The 22,193-nt window shown below is 39.7% G+C and overlaps 1 protein-coding gene across 2 annotated transcripts in view; it reads right to left on the bottom strand.

The window, feature by feature from the left end:
* Positions 1-22,193, bottom strand: part of IL15RA (interleukin 15 receptor subunit alpha) — a 37,748-nt gene that overhangs the window by 11,051 nt on the left and 4,504 nt on the right. Inside the window, exons 2-4 of one of the 2 annotated variants that reach the window (XM_045857990.1) lie at positions 3,994-4,188; positions 2,388-2,480; positions 262-456 (exon numbers count right to left, since the gene is read on the bottom strand). In XM_045857990.1, the coding sequence (XP_045713946.1) occupies positions 262-456; positions 2,388-2,480; positions 3,994-4,188 (483 nt within the window). The remainder of the gene's footprint in view (positions 1-261; positions 457-2,387; positions 2,481-3,993; positions 4,189-22,193) is intronic. The other variant, XM_045857991.1, reaches the window with a different exon arrangement.

The raw sequence follows: 22,193 nt of genomic DNA, 5'->3' as shown, positions 1-22,193 counted from the left end.
CTCCTATATTGCGAGGAGGCAGATGTTCAGATTCTTGGCAAATCAGGTTAATATGGTGAGCCTTGTCACACATGGGAGATGGACTTTTTTTTTCCATCGGACTGAGCCAAGATGAAGCACAAAAATAGAGACCAGAGCAAGAAGGCTGCAGCAGACAGAAAGCAGGTGGCAGAGGGTTGCTAAGTTGTCCTGACTTTGGATGGTATAATGTCATGCAGGCAGAGGCTGACTGCTCTGAAAGCATGCGAAGTCAATGCTAACCTGGCTTCTCCAGAGAGGCAGAGACAGTGTGTTCCAAGGCCTTTGCTGTTGTTTGAGATTGGTCTTGGGAGGGCTCATTCCCAGTGACCTCTGTGGTTTCTGCAGAAGGAGGATTTGGTGTCATCAGCCTGGAGTGGGGTGTAGTACCTGGCTTTGTGGCCGTTGTGGTGTCTGACTTGAAAGTGAAAGCTGGCTCTGTAGGAAGGTGCAACACATGGAGAACACCAATGTTTAGAATAGTCACTTTCTTAGCTCCAGAACCGAGTGAACGTAATACCTGCTGTAATTGAGCCCACCCTGGGCCAGTTCTCCCCCAGCACATGTTCCATGGCTCTTCATGAAAATTCCTTAATGGCCACAGACTTTTGAGAATGCTAGAGAATTTATAGTGATATGTCATGGTACATGTAAGTTAAATATCTCAAAGATTAGAGTAGAGCCAGACTTGTTTACTAGGGGAGATTGATCTCAAGAAAATAAGTGATACAGTATTTGCCAAAGACAACTGGGATGTGGGTTTTAGATTCTTTTACACATGTTTTCACAACACTTCTAAATAAGGGGAAGCCTGATATCAGGCCATCTCAACTACAAAGTGTATTTGAAGAATGTCCAGCTTTGCCCCAGTCTCAGCATCTTTGGCTGTCTGACCACACTGTTGGGGCCACTTCCCCATGCGCTTCTAGCCACAGATGCTGTGAGAAGTTATCATGCCTTGTAGTCCTGTGTCACTTCCTCGAACTTCCCAGGCTGCAGGCACGCCAGGTACTGTGCAGATCAAGTTCCCCCAGGGCCATCCCATCCAAGGGCCCCTTGCCACATCACTCTGCATCAAAGATGACACCCTCACATCTGAGATTTCAACTGTGCAGTTTCATCTGATCAAGTGTTTGGCACATGAAGGCAGGACCAGGAGAGGCCACTTAATTATTCTTATCAATTGGGTTAATCAGATGTGACTCTGATCAAAGGAGCTTTAGAATTACCCCGAACTTAAATATAGCCAGTACCTCAACCTCTTCCTTCTGTCTGTAGCCAACTAACCAGGAGGGAACTTCCTCTGGCCCCTCCCTTCCTCTACCCCCCCCCCTTAGCAGTGGTTCTCAGCTTTGGCTACCGAAGAATCACCCGCAGAGCCTCTAGGATTCTGATTCCCAGATGGCTGTCCAGAGTTCCAAGGTGATCTCGGTGGATAGCCACGTTTAGGAACCAGTGCCCTCGGGAAGGCATGTCAAGCAGGACAGGGTGGCTATGCCTGGAGGGGAGGAGACAAGGGCCAGGAAAAGCCACAAACTGGATAATGGGACACAAAAGGTCAAGAATTAAGTGTAAAGTGAGGGTATCATAGGTTATGGGGCACATTGTCCCATGATATTTTGGCACCCAAGATTTTGAATTTTCTTAACATGACACAGTGCTGAGGAAATTGGGGTAGATGATTGCTTAAGACTCGGTGGAAATCTGGGACACTGGCAGCGCTGTGCAATGCTTCTACACTAGAGCCATCACAGTCAATTTGCTGTTGTTCAGGATTGTTGGGAGGCAATTCTGCAGGGCTCTCTCACATTTCTGAGAGCCATTTATTTCTTTATTAACCCTTACAGAGCTCCTTATAGGACCAGAACTCATGTACTGTTTTCTGTTGTTGATTTAAAATAAATTATTTATAATCGACATACAGTATTAATTTCAGGTGTACAACACAGCAATTCAACATTTACATACTTTAGAAAGTGATGGCCCCAACAAGTCTCTGATCCAGCAGTGTTGTGTCTTCTGCCAGTACCCCTGGAACTGTGGCAGGCTAACACGTGGGACAGGTAAAATCCCAGACCCTCCCCAGTTTTGACGAAGGTAGAAGTCTACAATTAAGTTAGATCTGACGTAGTAAGAGTGGATTTCAAACCTTATTAATCATGCACATATAAAACCTGGATATGAAGCACCTTTGATTTAAAATGGAAAATGAAGCTAAAGTTAAGTTTTTTTCTTGACTTTAAAAGAATGTTTCCTATTACATAAATTCGTAGTGGAACTCCAGCAGTGGTCCATGAATCTGAGGGCTGTGTGGGCACCTGAGTGTTAAAAGAGAATGAAAGTCCTTAAAACATTTCCAACATTCCTACCTTTTCCAGAAGGGGAGGGGCTGTCTGGCTCTGGGGTCACCCCTGTCGGTGCTACTGTGGAGTGTGGCCTCGGGCGAGTTAGGGAGGGGTCTCCTAGAGAGAGGACAACCACATGACATTTATGCTCTTGAGGGTAGAACCTGGGGTAGCTGCAGAACTGGATTTAAATAAAAAATAAGTATATGTATTTAAAACAGATACCTCTGGCTTCCTAGGCTAGATCAGAAGCACAGGAAATAAACTACAGTGTTTCCCAACCTGCAGTTCTCATGCAGATGCAAACACAGGCTGCAAATACAGCAGGCAGCAGTTACATCAGTATGTCTGCATCAATTCCCTCATCTCCAGGCCCCCCAGGGGCAACATGGCTGGACCTAAACAGATACATCCAGCAGGCTTCATCACAGCAGAGGAAGCCTGAGCTCAGGGGATCTAAGTCTTTTATTAATGGCATCACCATGTCTGCCTTTTTCCCAGAAGGAGGTGCTATCTCCAACTTCCAAGGGTATATATTTAAGCATCCTTGATAAGATAGTTCAGGGAAAGGATCTGTCAGTCTTCTGCATCGAGGAGGAGGGTTCCTCATTGCCCTGCCTTCGACAGTAATGCAAAGAGAGGGGGAGGGGCCGCCAGGTGATCTAAACACTATGAATTCAATGAGGAAGTCTGGCTCTTCAAGGAGTCCTTCAACAGAATGAGTTTGCTATGGAACAACCTCCTCTGGTCAGCTCCCCCCACAGAAAGATTGAGAATTTTCACAAATGTTATATGAGAAAGTATCTAGCTCGCTGTCGGACATATACCAAGTGAGCAATAAATGTTAAAACAGAATTCTCTTGGAAGGCTGTGGGTTCATCTTTATTTTTCTAGAGTAAAGGGATTAGTATTTCTAGACATGGCACAATTTGGCTTCCACAGCAAGATTATTCAGCTCCTTCTGGCATGGTTATTCAGTTGTAGATGGTTTAAAAAAATTGATTCTGGCAACTTTCCCTCACATTTGCTCTGGAGCACTGACTGGACACCAGACTTGGGTAACTGAGTAAAGGGAATCTGTGCCCTGTGTCTCCCCAGTCTTCTCAGGTAGATACCAATGGAGAAAAATGGCAATCATTTTCCTCCAGGCTCTCTCCTAGGGAGAAATTGGAAAAGCTCTCTGGGAAGCAAGCATGCTTGAGAACATGCCCTTGTCCGTAGCCAAATTCTTGCTACCATAATCTTAAAGCATTGATGGTAATAATAGTTAATATTTACCAGGTTTCACTTAATTCTCCTACAAGCCACAATGTTGACATCAGATCCATTTTCTAGATGAGAAACCTAGAGTTCTAAGGTGTTAAGGCCCTTGCCCAAGGTCTCACAGACTTAAGTGGCAGAGCCAAGATATGAACCCAGAATTGTGTGAGCCCCCTTTTCCCCACCAAAGCCCATGTATTTCCACCTCCAGGAGGTGTTTAGAGCCCCGTTGCTGTATTTAGCCTCAGGTCTCAACACAAATCCCTTGGCCTCTCCGATGGACTCAATTAGGGACCCATATTGCGGCACTGCTGTCTGTGTGTCCTTGGCAAGGGTGGAGGGGAGGGATAGGGCAGGGATGGCTACTCACTGATGCACTTGAGACTGGGAATTGTCCACTGGGTAATGTTTGTATCTTCATTACGCAGGCACTTAGTCAGGCTGGACGTCCCAGCTTTACGCTTGAAACCAAAGTTACAAGTATACCGCTCCCTGGAGTTCTCATTGTAACTCTTGACTTGGATGTTTGCATGTTCAACATACGTGGGGGTAGAGCATGTGGCACCTGCAAAAGTACAGATACAAGGGGAGAGATGAGCACATTTCAACTTGTTCAGAAGCCTCCCAGAAACCTTGCCTTAAGTGCCAGCCATCCAGCATAGCTAGAGAGAGAGGAGTTATCAGTGAAAACCTCCTTTGCCTCACCCTCCACTTCCCATGTGCCAACCTCTATCTCTCTAAAAGGTATCCATCTCTGTCTTTCTCTTCTGCCTCATCCACACCAAGCCTCTGAGCTCTCTTGCCTAAACAAACACCAGTAGCCTCCAGGCAGCCAGCATCATCTTCAAAAATGTGTATCTCATGGCCTCACTCTTACTTGACTTTCTGCTGCTCTTAGAATAAAAATTAAAATCCTTAAGTCTTTAAGAATCTTCCAGAACTGGCCCTGACTGCCTCACTAGCTACTCTTCCCTGGCCACATGGGCCTTTGGTCCCCCCATGCCACTCATTAGGTCCCCAGTCTTCCTCTTAGCCCACTCTTGGATGGCCATCTGCCGTCCTTCCTCAGGAAAGCCTTCCCTCACCCCCATAGTCAGTCAGGTTGCATAGTTCTGTGTTCTTTCCCCATGTAGTTTTTTCACGGTTGCTTTTAAGATATTGAGGTAATGTAATGAATACATGTCTCACCATCTGCACTGCAAGCCAGAGTGGACAGGGGTCATGTCTGTTCTGTCAACATTGTATTCCCTGATCCTAATGCAGTACCTGGCAGGAGCAGGTGCTCAAGAAATAGTTGTTCAAAGAGTGAATGGATGAACTCTCTTCCTCAACTCCAGGCCTAACTTAAGTCTGACCTAATAAAAGAGGCAAGACGAATTTCCCCAGACAGCTCTACTTTTGTGGAAGCTGGAATTAAATTCTGACTCCAAAACTTCAGCTAAAAATTCTGGCAATGGGGCTCTAGCTCTGTTCTGTGGAAATGAGGAGTTTTACAAGTTAGTGTCTGAGGATATTTGCCTTAGATTGAAATGTTGGCCACTTCCTTTTGAGGATGCTTTATTTATTACTGACTTTTTGTTGCTGTTAATTATTTATGGAAAAATTCCATATTTATGGAAGGAAAAATTCCATTATTTATGGAAGGAAAAATTCCTTCCCCACATAAAAGCATCCAACATAAGTGTTGAAGACATTTAATGAGTTAATGAGTTGTAGGAGTACTTCAGATGTTTTTCTACATTATGAAACAATAAAACTTGCAAAAAAGAAAAAATAACTTTTTTCATTATGCAAAATTGCTATTATTTATTATGCACCTAGTGTAAACTGCTATAAAACTGTGTTAAAAATTCCTCCTTCCTCCTAATTAGAAATTGACCTAATTGACCAAGATTTAGAACCCAAGATTTTCTTGGTTTGAAACTTAATGGCTAAAATCAGTGTCCTGGGGCTTGCTCAGTCATGTCTGTTCATTTCATTTTGTGGCACTGCTCTACAGACAAATGCTCAGTAGATCTTCAGGATAAGCCCAGAGCTGGTCTAATGGCTAGTTAGCACGACACCTAGTATTTGTTCTCATATCTGAGCTTAGGAATGTGCCAGGATCAGGCAATTCTAGCTGAAAGTCTGATGATTTAGCTACTGGGGAGGGCTGTGAATAGCCTAACTCCCAAATGGATGAGGTGAGCTTGGCCATCTATCTGGATTAGACTGTGTGCTAGGCCTGGAGGGGGACAGATTCTGGAGAGTTTGATCATCTTCCACAACTCTGAACGTCATGGTGAGGATTCTGGATTCTGGAATACAAATCTCCATCCATCCTGGGAAATGTCCCTGATCTTTACCTGGGTGTTTAGGTGATGCAGATTTATTTTGGTATCTTTCAAATATGCCAATCTTGTTTGATTTACTCCAATAAATTGGTACCTGCTTTCCAGCAGCCAGAACCTTCTTTTGGTCAGGCAGGATCTGTGTCAGCTTTGACTAAATAACAGTTTTCTCCTTCTATCTCACCTGCTTCCTGTGGATTTGCCTGCCTCTGCCTAGAAACTCTAGCTTTCTACAAGAGGACCCTGACCCTCTGCCCTGGTCTTGCACACCTTTTTCTCCAGAGAGCAGTTCCTAGATTTCCACACTCTTCAGCTGATGGCTAGGTTTGGATGTCAGAGAATGACTGCCAGAATCACCAGGATAACTATTCACCTGACTCCCAGGATCATAGTCTCCTGGACCCCTTATACCATGTCCTACTGGTCAGGTGGGCCTCTGCAGATTTCAGAATCAGAGGGAGCCATCTTAGAAGTCAGAATGCTAAGACAATCTACTGTCAAGTGCCTGACAGGCTCCAGACAGGCAACCCTGTGGGCCAGCTATCAGACCCTCTCTTCCTGCTTCAGAAATTCTTCCTCCTCAGGCTCTGACTCCAAGGTTTCAGCATACCTCATACCTGAGCCCACCTGAGCTATGACAGCCCAGGGAGTCAGTCACCCCAGGCTTTACTTGGTCTTCCTAATCTCAAGAGAGAAAATGGATTACTGATTTTTGTTCTTATTTGTTATATATATAATCTGTGTCATCCTTTGTCACTCCATGCTGCTAGTCTCCATGTTCTCTTTTCACTTATGTGGCTTCTATAGTGAGCTTGAACATTTTCATTTTCTTTTCAGTGAGATCATAGGATAATCATTTTACCTTACTAATTTCTGAAAAAAGTATTTCTTCCTCACTTCTCTGAACAAAGTTATTAGAGAGGAGAAATCTAGCTACTAGTTTACTTCATTTACCATCCTCTCTGTGTTCCATCTGGCCTGTGGGTTGTACCTTACTTGCCTGAATCCCGTCCAAAACATTGTTATTTGCCAGAGAGTCCTCAAGTTCAATTTTCCAACTGATTTTAATTTTAAATAATGTTCTGAATCTTAATTGACTTTTGATCTCTCCTTGGTTGCCTTTTTTCAGTCTTCACTGTCTTCTGTGTTATTTTCAAATCGGAGATTTTTGTCGGCAAACTGTTCTATGTCTTCTAAGTGTTAAAATAGTCTTCTCCATTTAGGACAGTGGTTTTCAGCTCTGAGTGTTTGTAGCTCATTTTGAAATAAACATATGTGGCCTGTCACTTGAGGGGATTTAAAAAGTCAAGGCAATAGCAACCATGTCAGCAAGAGCTTTAAAGCATTGCTGCTATAGTAGAAGGGCATCAGGGCTAACATGTGAATCATGTGGTTATCCCTCAGAGCTCATTCTCATGCGGGTGGGACAGTGCTGTGAATCTAAGAGCCCAGAGTTCTTACAGCTTCCCATAAATATGCAGTCTTTTGAAGGGATGGCTTGACTTACTACTCTTGACCTTAGATTCATAGGAGGTAGTACCCCTCTCAGCTCAACATCCCTTCTGCCAAATGTTATTGCTGCAGTTATATGCACTTATAGCAACAATGAATTTTACACACCAGGTAGGAAAAGATTCACAGGAGACGTGCTATGCACACCGTTGAGAACCACTGCTGTAAAAGGGAAAACAAGCTTTGCCAGATCCTGAGTAAATAGTGATTGTTTGAAGCTTCTGCATATGTTCTTCCCATGCCCACCTCTGCTGTTAAATTTGAGGGCACAGGTCTTAAATCACTGTAATCTCTCCTTTTCTTCTTGAAAAATCTATAGGAACCAGTCATCATCAATGAGTGGAACAAACCCAGCCAAACCCAGTAACAGTGTTGGAGGAAGAAGTTACAACTGTGGAAAGGGGGAGGGGATCAGAAGAATGTACCCTGTTGTTGGGAACTGCCCTGCCTAGTTTCGGAAACTGTAACCGCCCATGGCTAAGGCTGAGTAAGAGAACTTGTGACCACAAGGCACTAAGGATACAAAGCTTATCTTCCTGGTAGGGGTACCACCTCTGCCTGTTTCACTTCACCCTGCTTGGCCCTGGGCAGATGACTGGTTAGCCAAAGAAGGGTAAGATTCCTCAAGGGAGAGATGACAGTCCTGGGACAGGACTCCTAAGACAGTCATGGTCACAAAAGGGCCCTCAGGGAAGGGCTTGGGGGCTATAGAAAAACAGGGTGATGGACCCTCACCCCTGAGCTTTGACATAACCTAGTCCTCATCCTGCCTGCAAGAAGTCTCTTAATCTCTTGGCTGGTACTTCTCCTGCCTGATGTAAGCCTGAAACAATGCTAGATGGTGGTGCAGCCCAGGGCAGGCATGAGCAGTTCCCTGGGGTGATCAGGCCTAAGAAAGCAAACATAAAATCCTGTGAAACCTGCTTTGCTAAGTTTCCTCAAGTTTCTGATAAGGGTCCAAGCATGAAATGAGTTTGTTTCCCAAAGTTTTATGGCCCTTTAGCTATCTGACCCTGACTCAGAATAAGCTCTCAGAGTTCTTTGTATGCTATCTATTGTTTGATCCTTACTGCCTGACAACGACTGATGAACTTTACCTGTATTCCTGTGCAAATTGAACCCAATAAAAGCTCATTGAGGAAAAGACTCCTGGCCCTTCTCCTTTGAGAGATCGGCCACTTTTCCTCCCTAAGCAGATCATGTCTTGGTAGACTTATTCTCATCTGGTCAGAGTCCCCCCACACCCTATGGTGTTGGAATAGAATTGAGGTTGGAGGTATCAGTATATAATTAGTGTGTGTACGTACCCATGTGTGTATGTGTGTCTATGTGTGTGCGTGTGAGTGTGTACATGCAAGTGTGTATGTGTGTGTGTGTGTGCTAGCTCTGTCCTCTGACAGTGCTTAGAAGTGATGACATACTAGCAACAAACATACTTGGTACTCAGGTTTTGGTCTGTGCAAAAAGAAACCATGGATCCTTGGAGAAAAGTCTGGTTCCAGGGTTAGGACAGGAAAGCACAAGGTGAGCTTGGAATATCTTGCACCAGAAAGTAAGGAAGTGCTCAAAGAATGATGGAAACATGCCAAATGGAAATAGGGCCAGGTTGAACCCCATCTTGCTCACCAAATTTGGGCTATTGGAGTACTAAAACAAGATAATAACAGATTATGGAACAAAATAAAATTCCATAAGTTTGTACTAATATAAATTAATAAATTTATTACGGGACAAGAGAAAGCCCTTCTGACAGTAGATCAAAATTAACATTACCAATGTTGGGATAAATCAGTGTCATCTGCCTCCTGATCTAACTCACTGAGAAAGACACAGCATCAATTACATCTGTGGTATTTTCCCCCAAAATCCATGACCTGAATCTAAGCAGGAGGAAACACTTAATGAACCTAAATTGAGAGACATTCTAAAAATAGTCTGCTTGTATTTAAGATCAAGAAAGACAAAGAAAGGCAGACGGAGTGTTCCAGACTGAAAGAGGTTAAAGAGACATGAAAATGAATGGCCCTGGATTAGATCCACAATTAAGGAGAAAGTGTCTAAAAAGGACATTATTGGGACAATTGACAGAGTTTAAATATGGACTGAGTATTAGGTAAAATTTCCTGATCTTAATAATTGTTCTGTAATTATGTTGTATTTTAGGAAGGTATGTAGGAGAAAGTTGCTCTTAGGAAATGTGTATATACTGAAGTATTTTGGCATAAAGGGACATAATGCCTCTCAATTACTTTTAGAAGAAAATGCATATGGGTAGAGAGGGGGAATGATAAAGTAAATAAGGCAAAGTAGAAACAGGTGGTGAACCTGGGTAAAGGGGTATTCAGAAGGTCTTTGTACTATTCTTGCAACTTATAAGTTTGAAATTATAACAGAATAAATAAGTTAAAAAATAAGCAAAGTTAGCATCCAAATAAAACCACTTCATGAGTAGGGCCCTTTTTTTGAGGATTCCTTTCAGAGGAAACTCTAAGGGCCCTTGAAAATTCAGGCCAAGGTTATCTTCTATCAGGAAATTTTTCTTTAGTTTCTCTAATTGTGGTTTTCATAGTGCTAACTTTTCCTCTTTTCTTGTCAGTATTCACATCTCGTAGAGTTCCTTTTTTCATTTCCAGCATCCAATAGTGGTGTTTCCACTCTTTCTACTTTTGGTATTTGATTGTAGCTTTGGTTCGCTGTGTGCATTCACCATTGCCATACTGAGTCCTTGCTCTGCTACATGAACTCTGTGCCTACCTTCATCTTCATCTTGGGCCCTCTAATGTGAGCATGCATCAGAATCTCCTGAAGGGCTTATTAAAACACAGAATGCTGGGTCCTCCTCCCAGAGCTCTTGAAGCGGTAGGACTCAGGGATAGCTGCTTGTTCATACCTTCCTTAGGTAATGGCATCAACTCCATCACTGAGGGTTTCTTTTACATGTTCCTCTTGCTGTGCTCTTCTCAATTTATTTTGTAATACTTTTTAATTGGATCTAATTACGCCTTTTCCATCTCAAATCTTTCTCTCTCTCCCTCTCTCTTTTTCTATGTCTGTTTACCTTGGTTGTACCATAGTTTTAGTTTCATACTTCCAAAATCTTAAATCTGCATCTGATGTTCTTTCCTGTATGTTAACATATCTGGGAAAATACTTAGAGGTTCTAGGATAGAGTGGGGAGGAATAATCATGAAAACTCAACTCGAGAAATTTGACGGTAGACCAGAATGGATAGTTCCATAAAAATGCTAGGCTCTGCTCTATGGTAAAATGTTCCTTCCTTCTGAGGGAACTGGAATTGACCTTGGATCTTTGGACCTCTCAGGTAATAATATGTTATCACTGCCTGGACAGTCTCCATCCAGACACAAATCAATGATTCCAGAGAACATGAGACATGAGCTCCCTAGTGGAAAAGGCTGGACACAGACTGGATTCTGTTGGTAGGAATGTACTTAACTGGATTTTCCTCCCTTGGCCCTTTCCTTTCATACATCAATTCTGCTCTTTGGAGCTGACAGTGTCATGGCCGTGGACCTGGAGGAACTTGTAAGATCACAGAGTCAAGCTCTCAGTTTTTGGAGGACTTGCCATGCTGTGGTGGCCCCTGCCACATGCAATTCCAAAACCTCAGGAAAGAGAGTCTAATCCTCTATGTTACCTGAAACACCACTCACATGGTTACCTGCAAGACCAGTCACTTTAGGATTGCAAAGACACCTTGCTCAAACCTTATTTCCACTTAGCATAATGTCCTTAGCATAAAATACATCATAGCATATTGAAAAATCTTCTTCCTTTCTAAGGCTGAACAATACTCCATTGTTTGTATATACCACATTTTGGCTATCCATTCACCTGTTGATGAATGGCTTGCTTCTACATTTTAGCTGTTGGGAATAATGCTGCTATGAACACGGGTGCACAAATATCTCTTTGAAATCCCACTTTCAAATCTTTCGGGTATATACACAGAGTGCAATTTCTGGATCATATATTAATTCTATTTTTTAATTTTTCCACATTTTTTTAATTGTTGTTCAATTAGAGTTGTCCCCATTTTTCTCCCATTACTCTCCCCTACCCTGCCCACCTCTCTCTGGATACTTAAGATCTTCTGTTTGTCTTTGATGTCCTACAGATTCATTGCAGTGGTTCTTGGTATGGGTTTCTTTATCTTACTTGGTGATGTTTCCCCAATTTGATCTTTTGTGTCTTGGTAGCTTTGACCAGTTCTGGATGATACTCAGCCATTATTATCTCCTTGACTACCTTCTCTTCTTTGTTGTTTCTATTACCCTCTTCTGGAACTCTGATCATATGATTCTTATTCTAACTGTCTTATTCAGTTCAGACTGCTAACAAAATATTATCGACTAGGTGACAACAAACATTAATTTCTAACACTTCTGGATACTGGAAACCTACAATTAGGGTGCCAGCATGGTAGGGTTCTTGTAAAAGCCCTGTTTTTGGTTTACAGACCACCACCTTCTTGCTATGTCCTCACAGGGTGGGGAGAGAGAGCTCTGTTCATTCATGTTCTTATAAAAGCACTAATCTCAACATAGCTCCACCCTCATGACCTCGTCTAAACGGAATTGTCTCTGAAAGGCTCCACCTCCAAATATCATGACATGGGGATTACCGCTTCAACAAATGAATTTGGGGGGACACAGACATTCAGTGGGTGGCTCTATCTTTCATATCTCTTAAACTCTCCTGTTCACCCTCTGTTTCTCTATGCTGTACCCTGAAAAATTTCTTCAGATCTATCTTCTAGTTTACTTATTTCTCTTTCCTGGTCTATAATTTGATTTTTAGCTTCTCTATTGATTTTTTGAATAAGTAATTGAATATTGATTATTTGCAGTTGATTATATCTGTTTACTGTTGACAAGCATCTACCAGATTAGGTCAATAATCAGAGAATTTGTGTTTGAGTCAGGATAGCAGCCTAAGAAGACCTCTTCTTCCTTTGTACATTCTTAAAACTATTTTTATTGTGAAAGTACACATATAAAAGTGTATAAAATGTTTAAGTGAAGTTTAAGGATTAATCATGAAATGAAGACTCATGTGTGTACCAATCACTTTATGAAATAGAATATTTCAGTAACTAAGAGGGTACTTGAGCGCCATCTCCAGTTCCAACCCCAACTTTATCTCCCCAAGAGATGAACACCAGACTAATGTTTGTGACAATCATTCCTTTTTTGTTTATGGCTTTACTGCATGAATAAGCACTCCTAAATAATACACTGTTTAGTTTTTGTGTTTTTGAGTTTTTGTACATTGAATCATATTACACATATCATTCTATACTATGCTTCTCTCACACAAGGTTGTGTTTTTCATTTGTATGGATACACATAGCTATAGTTCATCCATTTGGGGTATTGAACTATTCTATTGTGTGAATATGCCACAATTTATCCATTTTGCTATTGTTAGACCTTTGTGTCATTTCCAGTGTTTTTGCTATTACAAATAATAAGGCAGTGAATATTCTTGTATATGTCTCTCGATGCACATAGAAAGAGTTTCTCTATGGCATTTTCTTAGTGATGGCATTGCTGGGATATAGCACATGCACATTATCACTTTAACTGAATAATACAAAATTGTTTTCCAAAGTGACTGTATGAGTTTACATTTCTACCAGCAGTAGGTGAGTTCTTGTTCCAACATGTCACTAACAATTATTCAATTAATTTTTGTTAAATTGGTGAATATGACATTGTATTGTATCTCATGGTAATAATTTCACTTCTCTGTTATTAATACAAATAAGTAGCTTTTCAGGTGTTTACAAACCCCATTTATGTTTCTTAGTAAAATTCCTGTATGATTTTTGACAGTTTTACTATTATATTTTTTTTTTTGCTTTTTGATTATTACAGGTTTTAAAAAATGTATTCTTGATACAAATAACTTCTCTCAAGTTGTGGCTTGTCTTTACTGTCTTTTTGGTGCAATTGGATGAACAGAAGTTTTAAATTTAAATGTAGTGAAATCTATCAGTGTTTTCCATTTAAGATCAGACTTTTGGTGTTTTACTTAAGAAGTTTTTCCTTACTCCAGGTTAATAAAGAGATTCTTCTACATTTTCTCCTAAGAGTTTTATATATTTGTCTTTCATTAAGTCTTCTCTCATTCTCCAGTTGACTTTTGTATATGATGCAAAGGATTCAACTTCATTTTGTAAAAGAAAGCCAATTATTTCAAGATTTCTTATAAATAGTACATCTTTTTCTGCTCTATCATTAAGGTGCTATATTTTGTTTCTCTTTAGGCCATTTTATTTTATTGATTTGGTTTTCTATCTCTACACCATAATTTAGGTAGTCAGTCCTGACAGTTAATAGAGTGAGGCTAGTTTCGGGAGAATTGACATCTTTATGATATCTAGTCTTACCTAAAAACAGTGTAAATCTTTTTTACTTATTTAGGCTTCTTTTAAAAAGTTTTATAATTTTCTACATAAGGGGCTGACATATTTTGTCAATTTATTACTAGGTACTTAATTTTTGGTGGTATGTGCTTTTATAAATTAATTGTGTATTCTGCAACCTTGTTCTAATAGCATTTTGGTAGATTCCATAGGATTTTCTATGGAGATAATCAGGTCATAGATTGCATTTCATGATTCCATTTAATCTCTCTTATTGGTTTACTAACTACAACTCTTTGTTGTATTATTTTAGTGGTTGCTTTAGGATTTATAGTATATATCTTTATCTTATCATGGTTTACCTTCAAGCAACATTACACCACTTCACATATATAGTGTAAGAACCTTGAACAATATAGTTCCATTTCTCTCCTCCCATTTCTCTTTGTGCTATTGTTGTCATACATTTTGTTTCTATATATATTATAAACCCCACAATACATTTTTATTATTTTTGCTTTAGGCAGTTATTACCTATTTCATTGGCTAGGGATTTTAATAGATGTTTGCTCTGTTTTATTAATCATTTCTGGGTGTTTTGTAGCAGAAGGGTGTTTCAGAATATCTACTTTGTCATTTTGCTGAAAAAGGAAGTCTACTAGTGGTCTTTCCATTATAAATAGTCCTCAAAGACAGATAAATACATGAATAGTTGGTGTATGGATGCACAAGAATATCAATATACTACATGTAACCCAATCAGCCAGTTACTTACTTTACAAAGCTAGAGTCTCTCATAAACATATTATAGATAATGCAGTTGATTATATTAATAACCTTTCATTGAGGCCTTAATTACATATTTTGATACTTCAATGATAATTTCTCTGTATAGTCATTCTTTTATAACATTGTTCCCTAGATATTCAATGTAAGCAAGTTTCATCTTGTTTATAATATTGTAAGCAACTTGAAGGTGGTGAATATATTTTAATGTCCTCTGGTACACAAAATGTCAAGCCTGACATGCAATAGATATTTTCTGAAGTAAGTTAGTGGCTTATGAATATATAGAGTGAAATGAATGAGGTCATGGAAATAGGATAAAACTTAAGGTTCTGGGATTTTCAAAACTCTAAGTAGCCAAAAACATATACAACAAGTCCTAACAATCATTTAAATGAAGTCACTAAAATAGTGTTTGGGGTCACACCTCTTTCTACTTCACAGAACTTGTGAATCAGGCTTTTTATCAAGTTGGTTTATATAATCTAATATGAGTAAGTAGCTCTGGCCTAGTTTCATACTCAGAGTTCCAACATTATCAGGTTTAACATGCCTCTCCCGTTCTTTAAGGAGAGTTAGAATCCATTCCAATATTTCCTTTCTCTTATTCTACTATTTAAATGCCTACAGCTTGCTAATTGTAGGATACAAAGATGTATGCCATGTGATTTCTGCTTTCAACAAGTACAGTGTGAAGCTGGCATATTAAAAGAGCAAAGGCCCCTGTGTTCACAGTAATCTATTTCCTTTCATTATTTTTATAGTTGGAATGCCAGCCAAGCCAACATACTTCCTTCTGGCACTCATTGTAAGTATGGACTGTACTCAGGTCATTGCCCTTAACTCATCTATTCTTGTCTCAGGCTCATTAACTGAGTTTCCCAACCCACTTTTTGTGTGATAAGCAAATTCATCATAGTTCAAGTCCTTAAGTAATAACTTTTGAAGGCTTGGATGAGTTGAATGGCTACAAGTTGAAAAGCAAACAAAAGGAAAAGAATGAAATATGTTTTATATTCATAGAACTCAGCAAGAAATCTGCCCACTCCTCTCTTCCTTATTGACAGTGGCTTGGTTTAGGATTTCACCACCACTTACTGGAACTATTGCATAAGGCTTCTATTTAGATTCCTGTCTCCAGGCCCTCTTCACTATGGTTTATTCTTTACATTCTTTATAAGAGTAACCCTTATACCATTTAACTCCAGTGATGTTACCTTTGCCCAGAAGCTGTCAATGGCTCCCCACTGTGCAGAAGAAAAATCTTTTCAAATAGAAAATATTCAGATCACATCAACCCTATGTAATGAGTAACACTCCAAGAGTATATACTTGGAGTATGTATGATTCCAAGAGTATACAGTTAGGGATTTTATATATTTATTCACATAGTTATATACTGTTTGGTAAAATCAATTTGGTAAAAGTGATTTAGACTGAAACCAGTTAGTTGAAATGATGATTTGATTGAAAAAGAATATCCCCAGAAACACTGTAAATTTTTAGAATTCAAGGTGATTCCCTTTGCCTTTTTTGCTCTATCTAGCTAGTTTTCCTCCAGTTATTCCTACCTACTCTGTGCTGTTTAGAACATCAAATATTAACAATAAGGAATTGTTTAAACAAATTATAAAGGATTATAAAGTGTATGTATAGTATGCACAAATGTTATATGTAGTAACTTTATAGTATCTTATTTTGAGCAATTAAAAAAATATAAAAAGTCATGAAAACATTGCCAAACAAGGAGATCAGCTATAATTTAAAATTAATATAAAACCCCCAAATTCTAGATCTTTTAGTATTATTTTGTGGTTTTATTTTACTTTTATCATTACAAAAATATTTTTTAAATATTAGCACCATGCTCTAACCAACTGAGCCAAGCACAATAATTCAAAATATGATAGAAAAGTGGAAATGGCAAACAAATACACAGGCACACACAATCCATATCTCCCTGCTTAATGACAGCCACTTCTAGATCTTCCAGTAAAAACTAAATCATATTATGCATACTGTTTGAGGGTAACTCCATTTTATTTATGCAGTCCTCTGCTTTTAAACACTTAGTTTCATTTCAACACATCCTATATTTTTGTATATTTAAGTTTTTATCACTTTTTTTGCTATCAGTAGTAGCACAAAGCAACAATAACTACAAAAAACTGATTTGAAATAACAAAATAAAGGTTTGGGAAAAACTCCACAGACTGCTGAAAAATGATTTAAAAATGTTGAAAGACATTAGTTGTAAAACCACACCCAAGTGTACTAACATTCTTTTCAAACTAGAACTGGTGAGCAGCAATATTCACCTTCTTCTTTCAGGTTGTAAGCACTTCTAAGAAGTAAATGACCTTCTGCCCAAGGTGATAGATTCCTGCCTAAATCAGGCCTTTGGAATCAGAATAGATTGATCACAACTTTCTGTCTAGTAGCACTGTAAACTAGCAGGATCAATTCTGAGATTATATTATTTTCTAAGCTAAGGATAAGGAATAAGCTGCTCTTTATACTCTATGACCAGAATCATACTACTAAGTAGCAAATTTAATCATCTGAATCTCTTCTAAACTCACTTGAAAAACAAAAATAGACTTCCAGCCAAGATGGAGACATAGGTAGATACGCTTCACCTCCTCACACAACCAAAAGAAGGGTAACAACCAATTTAAAAACAAAAACAGCCAGAACGGCAAGGATATCAAATGATATGGAAGTCTGATAGCCAAGAAGTTAAAGAAGAAATCCAGACTGATAGGAGGGGTGGAGACAGGCACCTAAGGCAGACAGGACACATGGTGAGGTGGTGGCTGGCAGGCCAGGCAGTCCTGCATTCATGTGCAGATAAAAACCAAGAGAAACAACTGGGGAGCAATACAGGCTGTGTAATCCAAGTTCCAGCACCAGGCAAATAAAGCCTCAGAACCTCTGCCTGTAAAAATCTGTAGGGGTTTTGACAGTGGAAAAACCTACTAGCCTCTCAGGAGAGTTCCTTGGAGAGACCCACAGGGTTTAAAGTGTACACAAGCCCACCTGGGAATCAGTACCACAGCAGCACCTGCAAGGGCACCATTCACTTTCAGGAAGCAGGGAAGTTACCGAAAGCTGGGTGAGAGCTGAGCAAGTAGCACAGTTTTCTCTCTGACCCCTCCTCATAAACTCTGGCTGTAAAAAGCTATAGGGGTTGCAGTGGCAGAAGAAACTGCCAGTCTCTCAGGAGAGTCCATCTGAGGGGCCCACAGAGTCCTAGAACATACACAGGCAACTCACTTGGGGAATCAGCACCAGGGCAGCAACTGGAAGGATATCAGTTGCTTTCAGGAAGTGGAGAAGTGACTGTAAGCTGAGCATGAGCCAAGCAGGCAGTATCCTTATCTTTATGACCCCTCCCCCAAATACAGAACCACAGCACAGCAAAGTGGGCTGCCCTGCCCTGGTGAATACCTAAGGCTCTTCCCCTTACAACATAATAGGTGCCCCAAGACAAACAAATATGGCCCAAATGAAAGAACAGATCAAAACTCCAAAAAAACAACTAAGCAACAAGGGGATAGTCAACCTACCAGATTCAGAGTTCAAAACACTAATCATCAGGATGCTCTCAGAAATGATTAAGTATGACTGCAAAATAAAGGAAAGAGTGAAGGCTATACAAAGTGAAATAAAGCAAAATATTTAGGGAATCAACAGTGAAGTGAAGGAAATGTGAACTCAGATCAATGATCTGGAACAAAAGGAAGAAATATTCAACTGGAACAGAATGAAGAAACAAGAATTCAAAAAAATGAGGAGAGTCCTGACTGGTGTGGCTCAGTGGATTGAGTGCCAGCCTATGGACAAAAGGGTCTCTGGTTTGATTCCCAGTTGGGGCACAGGCCTGGGTTGCAGGCTGGGTCCCCAGTGGGGGTGCATAAGAGGCAGCTACACATTGATATTTCTCTCCTTCTCTTTCTTCCTCCCTTCCCCTCTGTCTAAAAATAAATAAATAAATAGTTTTCTAAAAATAAGGAGGGGCTTAGAAACCTTTGGGACAACTTCAAATATTCCAACATCTAAATCATAGGGGTGCCAGAAGGAGACAAGGAAGAGCAAGAAATTGAAAACTTACTTGAACAAACAATGAAGGAAAATGTCCCCAATCTGATGAAGGAAATAGACATATAAGTCCAGGAAGTTCAGAGAGTCCCAAATAAGTTGGACCCAAAGATAGTCATACAAAGACACATCATAATTAAGTTAACCAAGATTAAAGATAAGAAGACAATCTTAAAAGCAGGAAGAGAAAAGGAGAGAGTCACCTACAGAGCAGTTCCCATAAGACTATCAGCTGATTTCCCAAAAGAAACCTTGTAGGCAAGAAAGGGCTGGAAAGAAGTATTTGAAGTCATGAAAGGGAAGGACCTACATCCAAGATTACTCTACCTAGCAAAGCTATCATTTAGAATGGAAGGGCAGATAAAATGCTTCCAGGATAAGGTCAAGTTAAAGGAGTTCAACATAACCAAGCCCTTATTGTATGAAATGTTAAAGGGACTTATCTAAGAAAAGAAGAAGATCAAAACTATGAACATTAAAATGACAACAAAGTCACAACTATCAACAACTGGACCTAAAAACAAAAACAAACTAAGCAAACAACTAGAACATAACAGAATCACAGAAGTGGAGATCACACGGAGGGTCATCAGCTGGGTGGAGGGATGAATGGAGGAAAAGGTACAGAGAATAAGAAGCACAATTGGCAGGTACAAAATAGACAGGGGGAGGTTAAGAATAATATAGGAAATGGAGAAGCTAAAGAACTTATATGTATGACCCATGGACATGAACTAAGGTGGGGGAACGTTGGAGGAAGTGGGGGTACTCGGCAGAGGAGGATAAAGGGCAGAAAAAATGGGACAACTATAATAGCATAATCAATAAAATATATTTCAAAACAAAACAAAATACAAAGATATCCTTGTTCTGTTAGCTCTTCATGCACCTTACACCAATACCACATTGTCTTGATTATGGTAACTTTATAATGTCTCAAAAATTAGAAGTGTTCTTCTAATTCCATTCTTTTTTAGAGTTGTTTTAGCTATACTAGGTCTTTTGCATTTTCATTTGAATTTTGGATTCAGTTTGTTAATTTCTGCAATAAAGCTGCTAGAATTTTCATATGGGGAGAATTGACACCTTAATGATATTGATTTGTCCAATCCATGAACATGGTATATCTCTCCATTAGTTTAGATCTTTAAATTTCTCTCAGCAATAGTTTGTGGGTTTCAGTGTACAGGTGATCGTTTCTAGTCTTTTGTCAGATTTACCCCTAAGTATTTCATACTTTTTGATGCTATACCTAATGATATGTATATATTTTAAATTTCATTTTTCCAGTTACTCATTGCTAATGTGTAGAACTATAATCAATTTTTTTATATTGCTATTTTGTCTAATGCAACCAACCCAGACATGAAGGGACAGCTATGTTTTTTAAAAAAAGGGTGTAATAGCAATTCAGCAGAGATAGTCTTTTTACCAAATGGTGCTAGAACAATTGGATGGCCATATCCTCCCAGCCTCCCAAAGAAAAAGCCCAAACCAAACCAGTACAAAAGTTTCAATCCATACTTCACATCACATAAAATTAACTCAAAATGAATCATGCACATAAATCTAAAACCTACAGCTAAAAAATTCTAAAAGAAAACTTTATGGCCTTGGATTAGGCAAATATTTCTTAGATGTGACACTAAATGCATAATTCATAACAAGAAAATTAATAGGTTGAACTTAATCAAAATAAAGTTTCCTGCTTTCATCAGACACCATTAAAAGATTAAAAAGACAACTCACAGACCTTGAGAAAATATTTTCAAATCATATATCTTATAGAGGATTTGTATCCAAAATATATAAAGAACTCTTATAATTCAATAATACACTGAGTTTTAAAATGGTAAAAGATTTAACCAGATTTTTTACCAAAGAAGATATAGAGATGCCCAATAAGCACATGAAAAGATGCTCAGCATAGTTATTAGGAAAATTAAAATTAAAAATATGAGAGACCACTACACCCATTTTAGAATGAGTAGAATTAAAAAAGGTGGACCACACACACTACACACCCAAAATTGGTAACTATGTGAGGTGATGGATGTGTTAACTAACCTTATTGTGCTAATCATTTCACAATATACTGTATATCAAATCATCATACTGTACACCTTAAATTTATACAATGTTATGCATCAATTTTCTCTCAATGAAGCTGGAGAAATCTTTTAAAAAGCTATTTAAAAATTGATCATACCAGGTACTGACAAGGATGTGGAGGAATTAAAACCCTCCCCCACTGCTGGTGGAAATGTAAAATAGTACAATTACTTTGGGAAATAGCTTGGCAGTATCTTTTTAAAAAATTAAACATTCACATGTCATATGATACAGCCATTCCACTCCTAATCATTTTCTCTACCCAAGAAAAATAAACTCCTATGTCCACACAAGAACCTAAATGTAAATGTTCATAGCAACTCTATATGCGATGGCCAAAAACCAAACCAACACAAATGTCCACTAACAAGTGAAGTGGACTTCCAGTGAAGATAGTGGCATAGGTTAACATGGCTCACTTCCTCAAACAACCACATCAAAATTACTACTAAACTATAGGACAACCATCACTCAAAACTGTCAGAAATCGAGTTCAGTGGAAGTCTGACAACTATGGAATTAAAGAAACCACATCCATCGAGGTTGGTAGGAGGAGCAGAGACACAGAATGGGTTGGTCACATGCCCACATGTGGTGGATAAAAATTTGGGGGAGAGATATCTCAGGAGCAAGGAGTCCCAGCCCCACATAAGGCCCTAGCCCAGAGTTTTAGTGCCAGGAAGTTAAGTCCCCACAACTTCTGGCTGCAAAAGCTATCAGGGACTGAGTTGGTAGAAGAAACTACTGGAGTCCCAAGCAGTTCCTCTTAAAAAACCCATTTACAAATTTACTCAGACTCACTCCCTCATATCTCTAGCAGCTTGAAAGGCACCAGTGGCATAGAGAAAGGAACTGAAGTGTCTGGCATCAAGACAAGAGCTGAGGGACAGCTTTCTCCCAGACAGAAAGGTGGGCAGAGGCCATTGTCCCTTTTCGAAACCCTCCTCCACAAAGCCACAGAGCCAGCAGGCAGGTGCCATGTCTGAGACTCTGTCAACCTGGCTAACACTGTTTTCCTTGCTCTGAAGATCCTCTGAGACTCTGCCACCCAATTTATGAGCCCACCCAAACTGTTAACCCTGACTTTTCCATATGACTAGCTAGTTTTAGCTCATGCTTCACAACTTCCTAAATACTCTCAAACAAGCAACAACTGGTCTCAATGAGCCCCAGTCCCAGACTGGGCACTAGCAGCAGCCAGCCTAGATTCATAGCTTGGCTTCACCTGGGAATCTCGAAGCTCAGCACACATAGCTGCCATCTCAGATTGCTTTATAGCTCAGGCAAGCTGGTCTCAGGCAAAACACAGGTGGGAGATGACCTTGGCCTACACCACCC

The sequence above is a fragment of the Phyllostomus hastatus genome, unplaced genomic scaffold (genome assembly GCF_019186645.2).
Source record: "Phyllostomus hastatus isolate PE091 unplaced genomic scaffold, TTU_PhHast_1.1 phas_scaffold_1674, whole genome shotgun sequence".
Taxonomy (NCBI): Eukaryota; Metazoa; Chordata; class Mammalia; order Chiroptera; family Phyllostomidae; genus Phyllostomus; species Phyllostomus hastatus.
The sequence above is the reverse complement of the archived record's forward strand: the minus strand, read 5'-3'. Positions and strand labels throughout refer to the sequence as shown.